At 58.2% G+C, this 17,858-nt stretch overlaps 1 protein-coding gene across 1 annotated transcript in view; it reads right to left on the bottom strand.

Moving 5' to 3' along the window:
* Positions 1–12,985: 12,985 nt before the first annotated feature.
* Positions 12,986–17,858, bottom strand: part of Nkd1 (NKD inhibitor of WNT signaling pathway 1) — an 83,454-nt gene continuing 78,581 nt past the window's right edge. Inside the window, exons 9-10 of the mRNA XM_027939198.3 lie at positions 17,023–17,150; positions 12,986–16,325 (exon numbers count right to left, since the gene is read on the bottom strand). Coding sequence (XP_027794999.2) covers positions 15,742–16,325; positions 17,023–17,150 — 712 coding nt within the window. The 3' untranslated portion in view covers positions 12,986–15,741. The remainder of the gene's footprint in view (positions 16,326–17,022; positions 17,151–17,858) is intronic.

Genomic DNA, 17,858 nt, shown 5'->3' with positions numbered 1-17,858 from the left:
TCCCCTCCTCCCACGGTGCCCTAAAGGCCTTCACGGCTGAGCACTGAGGACAGGGAGCGGCTGTGACATGGGACTGAGCGAAAGGCTTGGGAGGGGTCAGGAAGGGCCCAGAGGACGTGACTGGGGACATGGTGGCGTCAGCGGGTCCTCCCTTCAGCAGCGATCCCCAAGGCCGCCCAGCGGGAAGTGCGGGGCGCTGACACCCCAGGAGCACCCCAAGGTTAGGCCAGGACCAGGAGAAACTGCTGCAGCACTTCTTCCCCCGAGAGCACCCTGCCCTGGTCCTGGAGGGCCACTGTCCCCAGCAGTGACCTCAGCGACACACCTGCCATCTCGCTCTGGGTCCCACCCGTGCCCCTCCCGCCAGCACCGCTCCACAAACCCCTCTGTCCCCAGCCCCGCTCAGGCGCTGCTGGGGGAACCCAGGCTGGGACCCAGCAGCGCATCCTGGGATGGGGCGCAGGCGAGCACCCACCGTGGATCAAGGACTGTCAGGGGGCAGTGCGGCAGGGGACAGAGGGGAGGGGACCGAGTGGAGGCTGGGGACGGGCCCTGGTCCTGAGGGCAGCAAGCTGGTCTGCAGCGGGACTGCCTGGTCAGCCCGAGGAGTACAAGTGCTCTCGGCCAGAGCGAGCCGCCCTCAGACCTGGGAGAGAACGGGCAGCTGGACCGAGGGGCTGGTAGAGTCGACGTCTCTTTAGGTCACGGAACCCAAGATCCTGGTCCCAGGGCTGGGGATGTCGGGAGGGAGACCAGGTGAACCTGAGCCTCTGGTTTGGGAGACTTGGTCGTGCCACTTGCTGAACAGGTTTTGGGGTGGATGATGGGCTTTGTGGGGCAGGTAGTTGGGTGTCCTTGATGGCAGCTTAGAGGGGCCCTGGGGCCTTGGGAGTAGATGGGACCCCCAGGAGGTGAGTTCACAGACAAGATGGGGTGGGGGGCGGGCGGGGGGCAGGGACAAGATTTGAGCAAGGTCCCTGTTCTTTAGACTCTCTATTTTAAAGTAAGTATAGATTCACGGGAAGTTGCAAAGACATCACAGAGAGGTCCCTGGTACCCAGGTCTGACGCCATTACAAAAGCAGGATGAGGCAGAGCCCAGAGGCTGGAGGAAGTCTCACCGCAGAAGTCAGGAAAGCAGTTTCCCCTTGGACTTGGTCTGGCAGCAAGAACGGTTCCAAGGATCCCCACTCACAGCACAGCCTAAGAGCCCTGTCCAGGCCTGGAATAGACGCCCTGTCCCTCCAGGTCCCCAGGGACGGGGGCTTCTTCAGCCACCTGACCCTCTCTAGGGTGCTGTCTTCTGTATCATCCTTAAAAGAAAGGGCAGAGAGACACATGTCCCTGGAAGGCCCCTTTTGTCCCCAGGAACCTGGCCAAGGCAGGGGAACGAGGAGAGCAGGCCAGGGGCAGGAATGCCCTGGTCAACCAGGAGGACGCTGACTGTCTCTCAGGTGCACTGGGAACGAGGCAAGGCAGTGCCGTGGGCAGAGGCTGCTTTTCTGCACGTACGCCAGGGCAGCTGCTTCTTGGGTGCTGCTCAGACCAGGAGCAAAGCCAGGTCCTGCAGATGGTACCACGGAGAGGGAAGTCCCACCCAGGAGCCACTTTCCAGCAAGGTTCCAGAGGCAGTGCTTGCAACAGAGGTACACCTGTTCAGCCCATCCCCACTGGACTGCCTGAGGAAGCACCTGTCCAGCCTGTTGCTCCATAAACCCTATATCTCACATCCCATCTCCAGATGTCTTCCTTGGTCTCTTGGCAACCTGTCCCACTGCACTACCTAGCACAACTGGGTGGTAGTCAGTACATGTTCGTCCTCATGGTCCAAAACAGTAGCTAAGATTCCAGCCATCACATGTGCTTCTCACACGGCAGAATGGAAGAAATAACAGGAAGAAAAGAGATCACAACTGATATAAATAGCTATCTTTAAGGAAGATTCCCAGGAGCTGCCACTTACTATTGACCAGAATTTAGATGCAAGAGTCTGAGAAGAATATTCTTTATTCTTCAAAAGTCCTGTTACACAGGGAGAAAGGGAACATAGACGGGGGGGCAACTAGCAGCCTGTGCACAAGGCCAAGGACAAAGGGGGTCCTGAAAGGGAGGGCGCGGCCAGCACCATGAAAAAGAGCCTGTGAGCCAAGGAAAGTAGCCACTGAATGTCCAGCAGAGTTAGGGACGAGAAAGCCAAGGGCCACTTGGTGGGTTTTTGACAACTGTCCATTGGACCCCAGAGCCCGGGAGTCCACTTTTTCCGGGTGGGCAGGACAGAGAGCCAGAGGTGGTGGAGACTGGGCATCAGCAGAGGGTGGAGATCCAGACCACGCCTGGCACCAGAGTGGGCAGGAAGTGGAGGTGCGGAGTGGACGGTGGGCACCAAGGAGGCAGTGAGTGGGGAGGAGCCAAGAGGGCTGTGAGAGGACAGTGGGGTGGCCCCATAGAGTGAGTGGCTGTTGAGAGCCACAGCCCAAGGGGCCCCGGCAAACTTCCAGCTGCCAGCTGATTGGCTCCTCTGCCGTGATGCTCATTGGGCTGTTTCCCCGCCCTTTCAGACCACGGAGCTGCTCATTGGGGGACTCTTGGCTCCGCCCATGCGACCCAGCCAATCAGCCTCAAGAGCCGGAGGAGTGGGGGGGTTGAGAGGCTTGTGGGAAGCCGGTGGTGGCAGTTGGGCTCTGAGGGAATTCCTGAGGAGCTGTGTGGTGCGGAGTGTGGTGTTCTAAAAATAAAGTTCGTTTCTGCTTGACAAGTGGCTCCTGAATTGTGCCCGGCCAGGCTGCGGCAAGTGGCCACAGAAGAAAGGAAAAGTGGGCTTATAGAAGAGGTGTCACTTTGTCACCGCACTGAGACCCGGGGGCCAGGCTGAGTGGGGCGCCCCCAGGACACGGGCAGCGCGTCAGGCAGCAGCGAAGGCCGAGCCTCCCTAGGTTCCCCCCAGTGCCTCCCACTCTGCTGCCTACAGACCTGGCACCTTCTCGGGGTCACTGAGACACCAGACCCCAGATCTCAGACGGTTCCCGAGGAATTCCCGGAAACGTCCGAACGGCTCACCTTTTCCTCTGAGCGCCTCCACCATGGACTGGCCCAGCCCAGGACGCCGTTCAAGTCACAGCGGGGTCCGCGGCTGGCTCCTGTCCCCTGTCACTGGAGCCCTGGTCCTCTTTAACTGCTGGGACCCGCCACTCTTTGCCAAAGAGCCACTGAGCGCCCTGTGCCCGGCTGTGGGGGCTGGCCCCTCCGTGGCTGGGTGGGCCGGGCTGATGTCCGCGCCATGTGGCAGCAGAGCCCTGGGGGCAGGAGGGGACAGCTGAGTGCCCAGTCGAGTCCTTCCTTCTGTCTCCCCCCGCCCCTGGGTTTCCCCTCAAAATAAAGGGCTTGTGTCCAAGTCCTCGTCTCAGGATCTGCATCTGAGAAGAGCCAACTGCCAGGTCCCGCCCGAGTGGTGGCTCCCAGGTGTCCCGGTCTCACCGTCCACCCTGTGGTCCTCAGGCTGGTGGCAGGATGGCCGCTGCCATGAGAGCATCTTACAAGTTCCTCAGCGTCCTCCGGGGGTCTTTTAGGCTGGAACAGGGTCACATGACTCTTTCTGAACCAGTCCCAGGTGAAGGTGGTAGCTTTGCCCAGCCTGGCTGAGTCCAGTCACCTCTGGGCAGAAAGGGTCAGGAACACAAGGACGTCCTTCCCCTTCCCCGTAAGAACCTTCCACTGTGGGGGTGTAAAATCATGGGATGACAGTGGGTCCCCCTGCCCCCGTGCCAACGGGTCCTGTTTCCTCACCAGTTCTCAGTCATCCATCATTTACTGAGCGTCTACTATGTCCCTAAGCGTGAGCCGGGGGTGCCCTCTGGAATGCTCTGCCCCATCATGCCTGCACCCCAAAGCCGCTCTCCTCCAGGAGGCCCCTCCTGGTTTCCCCCAACCCAGAGGAGCCATCCTACCCCGGGGCCCCCTTGGGCATTCCCAGCCCTGCGCGGACGCTGCCCTGGCTGGCACTGAAGCCTCTTTGTGCCCCCATTACCAGGGCGGGCTCCCAGAGAGAGGAGGGAGGCTGTGTCTCTGGGGCAGAGCCTCAGCCGGGCCCCTCGACCGCCCCCGGCCCCCGCACCTGCCGCATCAGGCCGCCGCCTGATGTCTCTCCCATCAATTTCTTATTTCATAAAAATCAATTTCTGTCCCGTTTTCGCCGTGAACATGAAAGACTGTGGCATCAATTAGCCTTCGTTCTCGCCCCCCCCTCCTCCTCCTCGTCTTTTTTGGAAACCTCTTTGTAGGGAAAATCTCATATTTCAGCAATTTGCATTATCCACACACTCAGCTTTGAAGTTCTAAGTTATGGTAAGAAAAGGACCCACTTATCTGCCCATAAAAAATGTTCAAAGCTTATAAAGTCCCTGAAACAGATGTACATTATCATTGGGTTCGCCTTCCTTTCTGCTGGAGCACGCCTAATACAGCGCCGCCGCCCGGCCCGGCCCCCGCCCCAGAGCATCTTGTCTCTGCAGAAGCCGCTCCCCACTGGGCCAGGCCGACTTCAAAGGTCCCGGGCTGTCTGTGAGGAGGCAGCTCAAAGTGGGAGCACGGGGCCTTTAAATCCCCCACGTTTAAGTCAATATCAGGCCTCCTTCCCCTCTCCCGGCAGAGGGACAGAAGTCAGCCGCTCCCCCTCTGCCTCCGCCAGGGCCAGTTCAGCAATTACCAGAGGCGAGGCCCGGCCTCTCCCTCTCCCGTCCCCACCCCCTCCCTGATTCAAGATGTTGTTCAACAGCAGGGAACGCACTGCCGATGCCAGAGGGTGACGAATAAGTGGCCCAGAACACTTGGGAGGGTAAGGATGCCACATACAACTTTTATACCCATGAGTCCTTGCAGAGTCCTAGAATGAGAGCCCTTCTCCACCCAGTGGCCAGAGTGTCACATCCGGTCTCCCCCTGCTGACCCTCCAACTTTTGGATGCCTCTCTGGGGGTAAAGAGCAGACTGTCCACCTTGGGCATTTCTGTTGCCACCTGTGCTCTGCCATCCTGGCCTCCGGTTGTTCATCCAATGCCTCATCCTTCCTCTACCTCAGGGCCTTTGCACAAGCTGTCCCCTCTACATCTAATTCCTCCTCAACCTTTTGCTTCCCAGAGCGTCCCTGTCCTGCCCCTAACTCAATCACATCCCCTCTATTATTTCCTCACATATCTCCCCAGAAAGGATCACAGTGGATAACAAGGTGACTTTTGTGTGACTGCGGTCCTCGTGTCAGATTGCAAGTTCCTGGTAGATAGGAACGAGGTCTGTTTCACTTAGTGCTGAGCACATAGTAGTTGGTCACTCAATATTCAAAAACATGAATGGACAGAAGATTCTGGAGAGGATGTGGGATGGGTATGGCCCAGGGAGAGAAGCTCAGTTTGGTAGCTTCTTCCAGCCAGGGGGTGGTCACGTTCCAGAAACTGACTTGCACAGCAGTGGTGCATTTGAAGGCCAAATTCTTTCCCCCAAAGAAGGAATGAGGGAAGGAAGAGAGGGAGGGAGGGAGAGAAGGAAGGGAGGGAGGGAGGGAGGGAGGAAAGGTCACACTGAAATATTTTGGCCAGAATTTCTGAGCCAAATCACAATCAGATGCTGCTTTTTGAGGACAGAGGAAATGGAATCGACTGACCTTGGCTCAGATAGCCAGGGGCCCCTCCATCTGGAGAGGATCTGGCCAGGGGACCTGAGCCACTCCAGGCCACCCAGGCCCTGGCCCCTGGACAGTGCTGGGAGCCCACGGGCCAACACCAGCCATGTCATCCCTTTCTTCCACATCCCCAGAAGTTTCCAGGAGATTCCGGGATTTTGTCACCGCAAACACTGCTACTCCCGTCTGGTGGCGTCAACATGCTAATGAGTCTGGGCACTGGGATCCCGTGAGAGGGACGTGGCGTTTCCCATTTGCGTTCATAAACCCAGTCTCCAGATGCACTGGGTGCCCACAGCGGCCAGGTGCTGGGTCCGGCTGAGGACGGCACTGGGAGCTCAGGAGCGACTGGCTCCCGGGCACCCACCTTCACTGGGCTCCTGGGTCACAAAATGATCTGGGGAGCAGGCTGGAGTGTTGGTGGAAACCAGGGCATCAAGAGGCGTCCACAAGTCCGCACAGAGGAGCCGGGATGGACCAAGGCTGCACTGGGGACGCACCCCCCTCCACAATGTCTCTGCGATTCCAAACTCAGTATCTGTGGGTTTTCCACGGCTGTGCGCAGGCACAGGAGAGCCCAGAAATCTCTAACCGCCTGGTGGCACGTTCCCTGCCAAGTGGGCCAGAACTTTAGTCTCATGAACAAATGTCCTTTTCGTGGCCTATGTAGTGCCGCTGTGCCTTGTGCTGGTGGCTTTGCTGCTTAAGATGGCCCCAGGCCTGGGCTGAGGTGCTGCTGGTGTCCTGAGAATGAGGAGGCTGCGCGGTGCCCTGCGGAGAAATTGTGGGTGGGAGATGCGCTCGGCGGGGAGGAGACAGAGCCCCATGGCGGGGGACACCGGCCACGGAGCAAGGGGTCTTGAAACAGCCCACATCAAACCAGGTTATGCAGCGACTGCCTGGCGACAGTGCTGTGACCAGAGGCTGGCAGGAGACTCGCCCTGTGTTCCCCTGGGGAGCGGTGGCTTATGTTCGCTACTTCAGCATCCAGGGCAGCCCTCAGAACACCAGCACCCAGTGTGTGACCATAGGCACACCCACGACTGGCATCGTGCATGCAGGGCACAGTGAGAAACCAGGGCCCAGCCTGGCCAGCAGCGCAGCTCACGGGCTCCCCTCTCACACCTCCCTGCGCCTGGCCGGAGCAGGACAGGGCCTGTCAATCTCTGTCAGTGCCCACTGGCTTCTGAGAAAGGAGGGTCAGGAGGCTAAGACCTTGTCCCCATGGACAGGTGTCAACCTGTGTTAAACCTGAACTTGCGCCAGCCAAGGGTCCAGTGTGTTGATTGTGTTGGTAGCTGGCCTGAGGCTCCGTCTCCTGGGTGTCCTCCAAGGCTGTCCTAAGGTGTGAGGTGTAGGCCGAGCATACGTAGGTGGCCCTTCGTGGTGGACACTGCGGTCAGGACTCCTCAGCACTCCTGGGGCTCAGGACCTGGGCCAGGTCCTCGAGGGCAGGGGCAGTCCCAGGTGTGGTGCAGCGGGACAGTTCCAGAGGCAGCCCCCACTGCCGGGCCCTTTAAGGGCTCAGAGCTGTCACTCACACGGTCTGTGGTGAAGCCCCTGGCCCTAAACAGGGAAAAGAATAAGTTCCCTGTCCCTTGTTTCGCATGTAAAGGCGAGAAAACCACCGAAGTCTGAATTAGCCTTGTGGGCTTCCACCGAAGTCTGAATCAGTCTTATGGGCTTCCTGTCTATCTGCCCTCACAGAGAGCCTGGGACAGATTGTACCTACTGATTAGCTGGCACAGCTGAGCCTTGCATGAGCACCCTGCAAAACCAGACCTAGTTTGCTTAAAGCTGCCTGAAACGGCTTCCTGCAGTAAAGAATGTGTGTATGTGTGTGTATGCTTAACCCAGAGTTGGGAGGATATATAAAAGGGGGGGAAAAATAAAATCTCTCTCTCCTGGATGAAGAACCTTGGTGTCCTGTGTCTTTTAACCTCGCCGTCCCTCGCCGGACTTGGCTCCTTTGGCCGGACGCGGCAACGGTCCAGCTTCACGGCTGAAGCGATCTCATTGTGCAAAAGTGGGATTTGGAGCCCAGAGAGGAAGGGGCTTGTCCAAGTCCAGCCCAAGCAAATCAGGCCTGGCAGGAACGGAGTGACCCCGTGACCCTGGAAAAGCAGAGGGCAGGTGGAGTGGCTGAAGCACACGGCAGAGGTGGCAGGCCACCACAGCTGCCCATGGGGCTCTGCAGCCCGTCAGGACTGCCCCCTTCCCCAAAGCCCTGTGCGGTCACAGCCCCCAACAGCAGCTGCCGTTTATGGGGGCCCACCCCAAGCCGCACTCTGCCGACAGCCGCGTGTCCCTCCTCCTGTGAAGCAGGTCCTCACAACAGCTCAGCGAGGTGGCCACTCTGATTAGCCCCGTTGCAGAGAAGGACACCAAGGCACACAGAGGTCAGGTCCCTCGTCCAATGTCACATAGCTTGTAACTGGCAGAACTAGGGTCCAGAGTCCATATGTCACCCAAGCCTGGATTTTGGATCCGTCACCTCCTCAGGCTCTAACCACTGAGCCACACATGCAGGACGGAAGACATCAGGCCCAGGGCGTGTGGCACCACGTCCCCCTGGGTCTGCAGGAGTCATAGCCCGGGCCTGACCTGGACAGGGCAGTGCTGGGTCCCCTCGTGAGCACCCTGAGCCTCCACAGAGCAGCAGTCCCTCTGCTCCCTTCTCAAGGTGGCGGGGCGACCGTCCACGGAGCGCCACGTGTCGGCACCTCCTCTCACATTTCTTGCCTGGATTAAACCTCCAAAAATCCTGGAGCTGAAGCCACGCAAGGCTCATTAGACCCACTCTACAGGGAAATAGCTGAGGCTCAGAGCGGGGAGCCACCGGCCACAGTGAGCAGCTCACCGAGTGGCATTGCCACAGGGACTCCAGGTGTCCTTGGTGGTACTCCTTCCCCCACCTTTGCCCATGCAAGGAGGGCGGGGCAGGCCTCACCCAGGCGGGGACCCTGGGTATGAGGCTCCCCAAGACGTTCCCCAAAGCCCTCCCACAAAAGTCCTCCCATGTCCCCAACACCCCCCTGGCCATTCTGTCTACAACCCTCCCCTGAACTGGCCATTTTTAATTGGTGCCACTGACCCCCAAAGGCTTAGCTGTCAGGGACCGAGGGGCCATAACCCAGAGGCCTCAGGGCCAGGCTGAGGAGGACCCAGGTGGACAGGAGGAAGGGCCAGGGTGCTGGAAGGTGGGCGCCGTTCGCAGGGGTGAAGGATGCTCAGCTCTTGCAGACAGTTCTCATGAACGTGACCCTGGAAATGGATCTTATTTTCTGATTTTTACAAGTAAAAACAATCTAGATTTTTAGGCAAAAACTTCGGATTCAAAAATTCATTTAAAGCTTTGGAAGCCCCGATAGGACCCATGTGACGTGTCGAGGGGCCGAGCTAGGTGTGGCCCCAGCTCCTGGGGGGGGACAGTGGGTGGGCAGCAGGAAGGGGAGGGGTGGGCCTGAGTTCCAGACCCCATGGCTTCTTGGAAAGAGTGGCTCTGGGCAAATTGGCCCCAGCCCTGCCCGACCCTGCCCTGACTGCTCTGCCATGCACCAAGGGACGTGGCCAACCGCTGGCCCAGCAGATAGGATCCAAACAGCCTGGCTGCTGCTGGGTCCACCCATACAAGCAGGACCATCATGGCCTCTGCAGTCCTGACCAGTGACAGAGGCCCTGGAAGGCCCTGTCTGGACATCACAGGTGCCAACTCCAGATGCTTCCGCAGGTACCTGAGGCCACAGGCTAGAAAGAGACCTTAGAGTGGACCAGGCTGAGCCCAGGGACATCATCATCTGGGCCACACCCCCGCGAGGCTTAGTCACCCATCTCTACAGGAGTCATCCTGGCCCAATCCAATTCCTTGTTCAAAAGCACAATGAACCTGACCAGATTTTCACCGATTTGGGGGGTGGGAGGACACTGAACAACACAATGAGGACATTTTCTTTTTAAATAAAACTAATCAGACCTTCCTTTTTTTAATGAAGTTTTTCTCTAAACGGTAAGAGACTACAAGCCGGGAGCGGCGGTGCTCTCCTGTGGTCCCGGCAGCAGGAGGATGGCGGGTTCAAAGCCAGCCTCCGCAACAGCGAGGCTAAGCAACTCGAGACCCCAGAGTCCCTGTCTCTATACAAAATAGGGCTGGGGATGGGGCTCAGGGGGTGAGTGCAATGCGTTCAATCCCCGGTACCAAAGAAAAAGTAGAGACTACACGCTGTTTTGCTTTCGTGTCCTTATTTAACAAAATTAAGAGTTGGCGGTGTCGTGCTGCTTTTCCAAACTTGCATTTGAAACGTTCCTGCTCCGTGAAACCCTAGATCAAGGTCTCACAGACAGGAAGGCGTCATGGCTCCACGATCCATTGATCCACTCAGGAGACGAACCCTCCACCCCCTCCCTCCCACCTCCTTCCCCTCCCATTCCGTCTCTTCCACTTATTAACCACCTACTGTATGCCACACCCTAAGGAAAGAGCAGCGTCCCCCAGAGGTCCTTCCTGCAGGGCTTTGCGGGCCAGGGGGAAGGTGCCCCTCAAACCAGGGCTCTGATTCCCCCTGCCCACCGCCACCCGCTGTCTGAGCACGTAAGATGGCTCCCGGCCCTCGCCGCAGAGGAGAAACCGTGGAGATAGTTTTGATGAATTCACCCGGAATCTTCCCATCAGGCACATCTAGGAGAGCTGGACAGAGGCCCAGGGGGACCCAGAAGCAATCCTTTCAGTGCTGGGGGCCCTGAGGCCATGGTCCTCTTCCGCTTGTTACCCTGTGGCCTCAGAGATGGCGAGAGGTGGATGGGGGGTCCCGGTCATCCTCCCTGTGCTTGTTCCCAGGCCCTGACGGTTCCCTGAGGCTGTTTGTCCTAAGCCTCTGATGGCCTCTCCAACTGCCCCTCTCTGCTGATGGGGGCTTGGGAAGGGCTCTCTGAACGGGGTGCCAGAGGTGACCCCCAAAGCAGACCCCCAGAGTGGCAGGACAGGACCCCATAAGCCTGGGCTTGCAACGCAGCCAGGTGGGCGCACTGGTGGCTGTGCCAAGCTTCTCCCCAGCGCTGGCCTTGGCCGGGCCCCCAAGGCCGTGAGCCATTGGGGAGGGAGGTTCGCAAGAGCTCAGTCTCATCACCCTGATTCCAGGTCTCTGTCTGAGCCAAGGGAGGGTAGGGACTGGGTGGTCCACACACCAGGGGTCACTCAGGCCACCCTAGCTGGAAGACGGTCAGCCTCACTAACTCTGGCTCCCTTGGGGTGCCTGCGGGTTTATGATAAGGGGGAGACGTGGGTTACTCAGCGGCCAGACGGCAGAGCATCTAGGGAGAGAACAGGCCAGCACGTGGAGGAGGGCCAGGGACTCGCGGCTCCCCGGCCACATTCCAGCCGCGCAGTCTGAATCCCATCCTGCTTGCTTCAAGGGACAGGAGCTTGAGGTCCTGGGACTGTGGCCATGGGCCCACTGCAACACCATTTCCTGGGCACAGGGAGCTTATTAAAGCACTGTCACTGAGTCCCCACCCCCAGACCCACCTAATCTCTGGGGTGGGCTGGGTGTCTGCAATTTAATTTGCTCTCTGGGAGACTCTAACCACACGGGGAGCTAGGTGTTTTCTTCAAAGGGTGTTCTGAGGTCATCTGGGGAAAGGGCCAGGGTCTTAGCCATCAGGATGTCACCAGGAGACTGATGTGCCTCAACGCCTGGGCCTCACCTGGACTCGTGAATCAGCGCCTACAGAGGTGGGACCAGGTGCTGGTCTTTGAAAGAACTGTCCCCAGGAGATTCGGAAACACAGGATGTGAATTCCCGGTGTGAGCACCCTGCTCTGCCCTCCCCACCTACTGCCAACAGACCGCTCTATGCCAAAGTCACGCCTGGGGTCACACATCCGGAGGGGACCCTCTCTCCTCTGCCAGGCTCGTAGACTAACTGTACCAGGATTCTTCTATCAGGTGGGAAAAGGTGGAGGGGACCCCGTCCACACGGCCAGCTGGGGGGGATAAGGCACCTAAGCAGCCTCTGCCTCTTCGTCCTCAGCTGCTTCCCCTGGAAAGAGGGTCTCACTCACCCCCTTCTCATGCCACAGGAAGATGTGGCTGCAGGATGACCCTGTGGGCAAATTCACTCATCACCAGGAAAATCGCTGGGGGGCCTCTCCGGAGCAGTTGAGAAGGGGTGGCTTCACAGGTCTGGTGGCTGGAGAGGTGATAGACCAAAACCAGACCTTAGTCCCAACAAAGGGGGAGACAACCAAGGGAGGCGCTAATGACCCCCAACAAGGGGGGCGATAAAGCTAAGGACGGGGAGTGGATGTGGCTTTTAGGACTTAGGAGCAGGTAGCTGACCCATCTGTCTGCTCTGCAAAACTCAGTGCGGAGCCTGTGAGGAGCTCTACACAGATGCCTGCATGGCTGGGCATCTGTGCAGTGGCCACTGGGCTCCCTGACCCTCCTTGCCGGGGCCTCCTTGAATGTGCCAGGTGGCCTCTGTGCCCAGTGACATGTCAGAGGAAATGGCATTTTCCTGCCAACCAGCTGTGCCATGTGCCGAGAGTTCTGTCTCCCTACAGCTGCCCCTGGCTCACATGCTCGGAACCCAGGGCCAGGGAAGCAGCAGTGTCCTCTGGACTGGGGGTCAGACGTGCCCACCCAGCCTGCAGGAGGTGCTCCAAAGCTGACCACAGGTCCTCGCACTTTTCCCTCTTCCTCCTACTCTCTCCCTACCTGCTCCTCCTGTTCTCTCTCTCTTTCCTTCAGTTTCTAACTAACTGGTACGACCACTTTAAGAGGTCACTTCCAATGGCCTCAAAATTGAAATCACACTCGCTCCTGAGTTCAGCAGTTCCATGTCAACACCTTCTGTCACTTTCCGTCACCAGTGCTCTTCTGGGGGGACACCGAGACAAGACACAGAAGACGCTCCATGCAGCGTGTCTGTCATAGCCCAGGGTGAGACATGGCCCACAGGCTGGCTTCCAGGAGGTGACAGCACCTCTAAGCAATACAAGGCCAAGCAGCTGTTCCAGAGAAGGGGACAGGCTCAGTGACAGAGGGCGTGGGGACTCTCCAAACACGTCAGGTCGCAGAGGAAAAGGAGAGAAGCATGAGGAGTATGCCAGACCTTGTGTAAAAATAAAATAAAAGGGTGGGGCCCGGAGGGGTTCAGCAGTCACCGAAGGGTCTTCTTTCTTAAAAATAGATCTGAAATAAAGATCACAAATCGGCAGCGTTTGCATACTCTGGAGGTGCGCTCAGTTACTGGTACCTGCTCTGTTTCAAACTTTGCATTTGCAAAATTTTAAAAATTAACAAAATTTGAATGGGGAGGTATTTTATATAAATGCATTTATTCCGGGATCGAGGGTCAGCTACCCCTTCAACAGCGCTCACAGAAGGGAAACAGAAGCCCAGTGCTTCACTTGAAGCCAGAGCTGTGGACTCCACCCCAGCAGCTCAGCACGGAGTCAGCCCCCACAACCCTTCTGCGCTCACGACCCCTACCCTACGGCGCATTCAGTCCTGGAGGCTCCAGGAAGCTGCACCAGAGACTGGGTGGCTGGAATGATGGGACAGGGACTTGTCCCCACAGGGACAGTCTGCTTTTTTGGTACTACTTGAATTGTTTACCATGTGCACGTTGCTGTTTCTAAAATGATTTCTTAAAGTTGGGCCCATCAGAGTTACCAAGAAACAACAGAATCCTGACAGGCAGGAGGAGGCAGCAGGGGCCTCCTCTAAGAGGCCAAGGAACTGCTCCAAGACCACAGACCCCAACTCCCTGGCCAGTGTCCACTGTCCTGGCACCTCTGGGCCAGAGGGTCCTTAGTGCCCGTCTGCACAGCACTCCTCCCCTGCGGCCTTCCAGTGCTGACCAGGACCCTGCCACGGTGGACATGTGACCCCAGAGGGCCATGGGGGTTGGTTCAGGGGTGGGTACCTGATCTAAGCCCAGGCAATCAGAAAACTTTCCTTTTGGTCTTGGAACCCAGAGTGCCAATAGTTGGGACCACAGCTAGTCTCAGGGTCCGAGTCCAGAGAGGGAAGAACAAGGACACCTCTCAGGTTCAGTCACACCTGGATGCCATCACCTCAGAGCCAGCCCTGCCTCCCCCATGTCTGGTTACATTCAGCTCAGTTTGAGTTGGGTCCCAACTAAACAGAAACCCACAGCCTCAAGCAAGGAAGTCTCAGACCCCGGGGGGCTTGCCTCTCGCAGTGGGTACCCGACTCTGCGGAAGATGGCGCCCCGGCCCCGCCTCTTACTGTGTGGCCTCAGGAGAGTCACTTAACCCCTCTGAGCCCCAGATGGGGTGCCTGAGCCTCTACCACCTGCCTGTGAGGGTGGTCCTGAGCATGGTCTTCTTCCGTCCCGGGGACGCGAGTAACTAGAAGCACTACTGAAAGGGTGACCGCAGCTGCTCCCCACCACACCGACCCCCACTGGAGGCTCTGGAGGGAGGACCCCAGCTACAGGACAAAGCAGCAGGAAGGAGGAGCTGGAGCCCGATTCACTGTCCCCTCTCCAGAATGCCCATGTGACCACATCCACAAGCTCCCTGCTCCTGGTGATCTCGGCCACGGGGGCCTCGACAGAATCCAGAGCAGCAGGAACGTGGGTCAGGATTTTCATGTCCCTGGAAGGCCCCAGCATCCCTCGGTCATGTCCCCTGCAGGTGTCCCCTCAGCCCCCCGACTCTGCCAAGGATGGCCCCTCCTCCCTCGGGCCCATGGGTGGGGTGGCCCCGGGTGCTAGCCTGGGCTTCTGCAGTCTCTCGGGATGCTTGCCCTCACTCTGTCAATAACCCCGTCACCAAACACTCTTCAAAGGGCCGAATTTGAGTATGTGATGTTTTTGGTCGGGCCCCAACTGGTGGACAGTGGTCCTTTTCCTCCTCTTCCCAGGTCCCGGCCAGCAAACTCCTCTCTGTAGAGGACAGTGCCCCAGGATCCCAGCTCTGGCCCCCGTCCCTCTTCCCCTCAAGCATCTGTGCCCCAGCAGGTCTCTCCACAATCTGAAGACCCCAAATTTTGAAAAAGGACCTCCGATGAGGCAAGTGGCTCTTTGTATCTGATGGCCATCCAGCCCCACAGGAGGCACCCAGGGTCACGTCTGGTCTCAGGAAGCATCCAGAGAGGTAGACCAGATGTCCGCACACCAGCAGCAGGACCTGAGAGCACACTTATAGGAAGGTGCATGGACACGGAGAGGCGGCCTCTCCCTATGGATACGGAGGCTGTCAGAGGACCCCGCAGGTGCACAGGTGTTTGCTGCTGGTGAGACACCAGGTCCCCACGACCAACACCGCACAGACTGCTCCGTCTGGGAAAACCGACTTGTTTATGTGGCTGGTTCTCTCTTTAGCGGTTTCCAAAATGAGAAGGCTGGTTTCAGGGACGGTCCTTAAATATGTGGACATCTGTCTTTCAAAAGAAGAGAGGAGAAGGGGGGAGGAGGAGGAGGAGGAGTGGATTCTCATGTGGTGCCTGGCAGGAGACATGGGGCTTTTGGGGGTGAGGGTGTGAATCCCACTGGGAAGGCGTGAAAGAAAACTCCAGAAAGGAGCACTAAGGTCTCCAGGTTGGGACATAAAAGCACAACAGGAGGGAGGTCGCGTGTCTGCAGTCCACTGAGATCCCTTGTCGCATGTCACCATCGGTTAAGGGCAAAATCGAATCAGAAGATACTAAGAGGTAGCAGCTGTTGGTCTCTGAAGCTGGACCAGGGAAGGGTGTTCTCCTGGGAGAGAGGGACTGGGGTGGTGGGGTGGAGTTTGGGCTCCCACGGCGCTGGGAAAGGTGTGGGCCGATCCTCAGGGACCCTGCAGCTCGGGAGCCCTGAGGGAGCCTGCACCGTCTGCGGGCCCCTTCCCAAACCCCGAGTCGTTTGTGGGGTGTTACGCAGTCCCCACAACATATAAATAAAAATTTCGTTCTGTGTTTCCAGATGTCTTCTACAGGAAGGCTAGCTGAATATTAGTGGAGTAACAATAATTATTAATAACAATAGTCATCATAATAACAATAATTAATAGAATAATGCCTCGGGGAGGGGACGGGTCCTTCATGTGGCAGCGGGCCTGGGGCCTAGGTCTGGTAGAAGTGGTGGTAGTGGTGGTGATGTTCGTGGTGGTGGTGGTGCTCGTGTCTCTGGACCTGCCCGGCCGGGCTCTCGTACACCACCACGGCGGGCAGCTCCCTCACGTGCTCCCGCCCCAGGACCGCGCCTGCGCCCAGCGGCGCCTGCAGGCCCCGGCAGCCCGGCTGGCTCTCCTTGGCTCGGTGCTTGTGCTTCTTGTGCCCGAGGGGCGCCAGGGTGGGGAGGAGGGCTGGACTGGTGGCCAGGTGGGCCGAGGGGGACACCACAGGGACAGCAGGTGCCAGAGGGGGCTTGCTCCTTGCTCCTCTGGCCACGTGGCCCGCGCCCATGCTCTTGCCCTGAGCCTTGGGGGATCTCACAAAGTGCTTGCTCCCGTCCTGGGCGCCCCGGAGCCGCTGCTGGAGCTCGGAGACCTTGGAGAACGGGGTGTCAAGGAGGTGGAAGGAGCCTGGGTCCGCGCCTTGGGGCTTCCGGTGTGGGACGTGGACGGCTTCTGGCTCGTGGGAGCGAGATCGAGCGGGGTTGCAGGTGCGGGGGGGCAGTTCTGACTTCGGGACCACAGTCGGGGAGCCTAGAAACCAATTCCACAGACATTTCCTGAGCACCTACAGTGTGCGGGGCTACCCCCACCCCCAGAACCCCAAGAATGGTAAAGGCCAGCTCTCTCCGTTATCAGGGCTACCCACCCCAATGCCCCTCGCTGCCTTGAAGGGAAACTCTGAATGGAACTTCCTATCTGCCAAGTGGGAAGAACTGGCTCTGTAGTAGGTCTTCAAAAATAAGAATTCTTCTCTGGGAGAGAGCTGGGGGACAGAGATGGTGACAGAGACGAGATAATAAGGTTGTTGGGGCAGGAAAGAATTCCAAGCAATTACCCAGAGGAGACTGTGGAGGACTCTCACAGGGGAAGGGGAGAGGAAGCCGGAGGAGGGAAATGATGGGCGGTTGGCAGGGTAGGGAAAGAGTCACCAGAAGCCAGAGTGGCCACGGTGGCAGCAGAGCTGGGGCGGGGGTGACGGAGCAGGGAGCCATTATGTTTTATCACCTTCTAAGTCCTCAGACACTCGATTTTGTGCCAATCTGTGCATGTATCGCTTTAAATTTGACAATGTTTTTAATGTCCCCTCCTCCAAACAGAGTCTCTGATCTGTCTAGTAAAAGCCACTTCTCCCCACAAAGCCCCGGGGAAGTGACCACCACTGGACATGGCGCGTCCAACCTGTCCAGCCATGGCCCTCTGCTCCCGCCCCCATGCCGGTGTCCCTTACCAGGCCCAAACTGGGAGGTGTAGTTCTCTATCCCTGCGAGGTCCAGGTAGTGGTTTCTCCTCTCGATGTTCTCGTCCACGCAATGGTGGTAGCAGCCGGCCTGCTCCGGGCGGCTGTCACCCTGGAACCTGCCGTGAGGGAAGCCTGTGAGGGATCAGGCACTGGGCTCCGGGGGGCACCCCACAGGCTGCCAGAGGCCGCAGGACAAATACTGGACCCCTGGATGGTCCCTCTGGGTCTTGGAGTGAGGGGACGGGAGGACGGGACCTCTTGCAACCTCTGCCTCCATCTCCACCCTGCCCACGAGACACAGCCCCCTGCCAGCCTCCTGCGGTTGCTGGGAAGAGTGGAGAGGTTTCCCCTTGAACAGGCCCAAAGCAGACATGCAGAGTTATTGGTGAGAATTCAAGGATACTCCAAACCAGGCTCAAGCCACAGGTACCCACTGCAGCCAGGCAGCCAGTACCCGGGTTCCCCAGGGGGCAGGGGCGCGGAACCCCCAGACCTGGTGTTGAGCCTGGCAGACTCCACGGCCTGCCCAAACCCAGGGGCCTCACCAGCACATATGTGTGTGTGGGTGTTAGAGTGAGTGTGTGCGAGTGAGCAAATGCATGTGTGCATTGTGTGTGAGCATGTGTTTGTGTACATGTGTGCAGCATGTGTGTGTGCTATGGGTATGTCTACAGGTGTGGGATCTGTGTGTGGGTGTGGGCTTCTGCATGTCAGTGTGTGTGAGCATGTGTATATGTGTGGGCCAATATGTGTGATTATAAGCATGTGTCCAAGTGTGGTGTCATGTGGCTTAGAGTGTGGTGTGTGCCTGTGTGTTTACATGA

Source organism: Marmota flaviventris, chromosome 18, assembly GCF_047511675.1.
Source record: "Marmota flaviventris isolate mMarFla1 chromosome 18, mMarFla1.hap1, whole genome shotgun sequence".
In the NCBI taxonomy this organism is placed as follows: Eukaryota; Metazoa; Chordata; class Mammalia; order Rodentia; family Sciuridae; genus Marmota; species Marmota flaviventris.
Note: the sequence above shows the minus strand (reverse complement) of the source record. Positions and strands in the feature narration are given on the sequence as shown.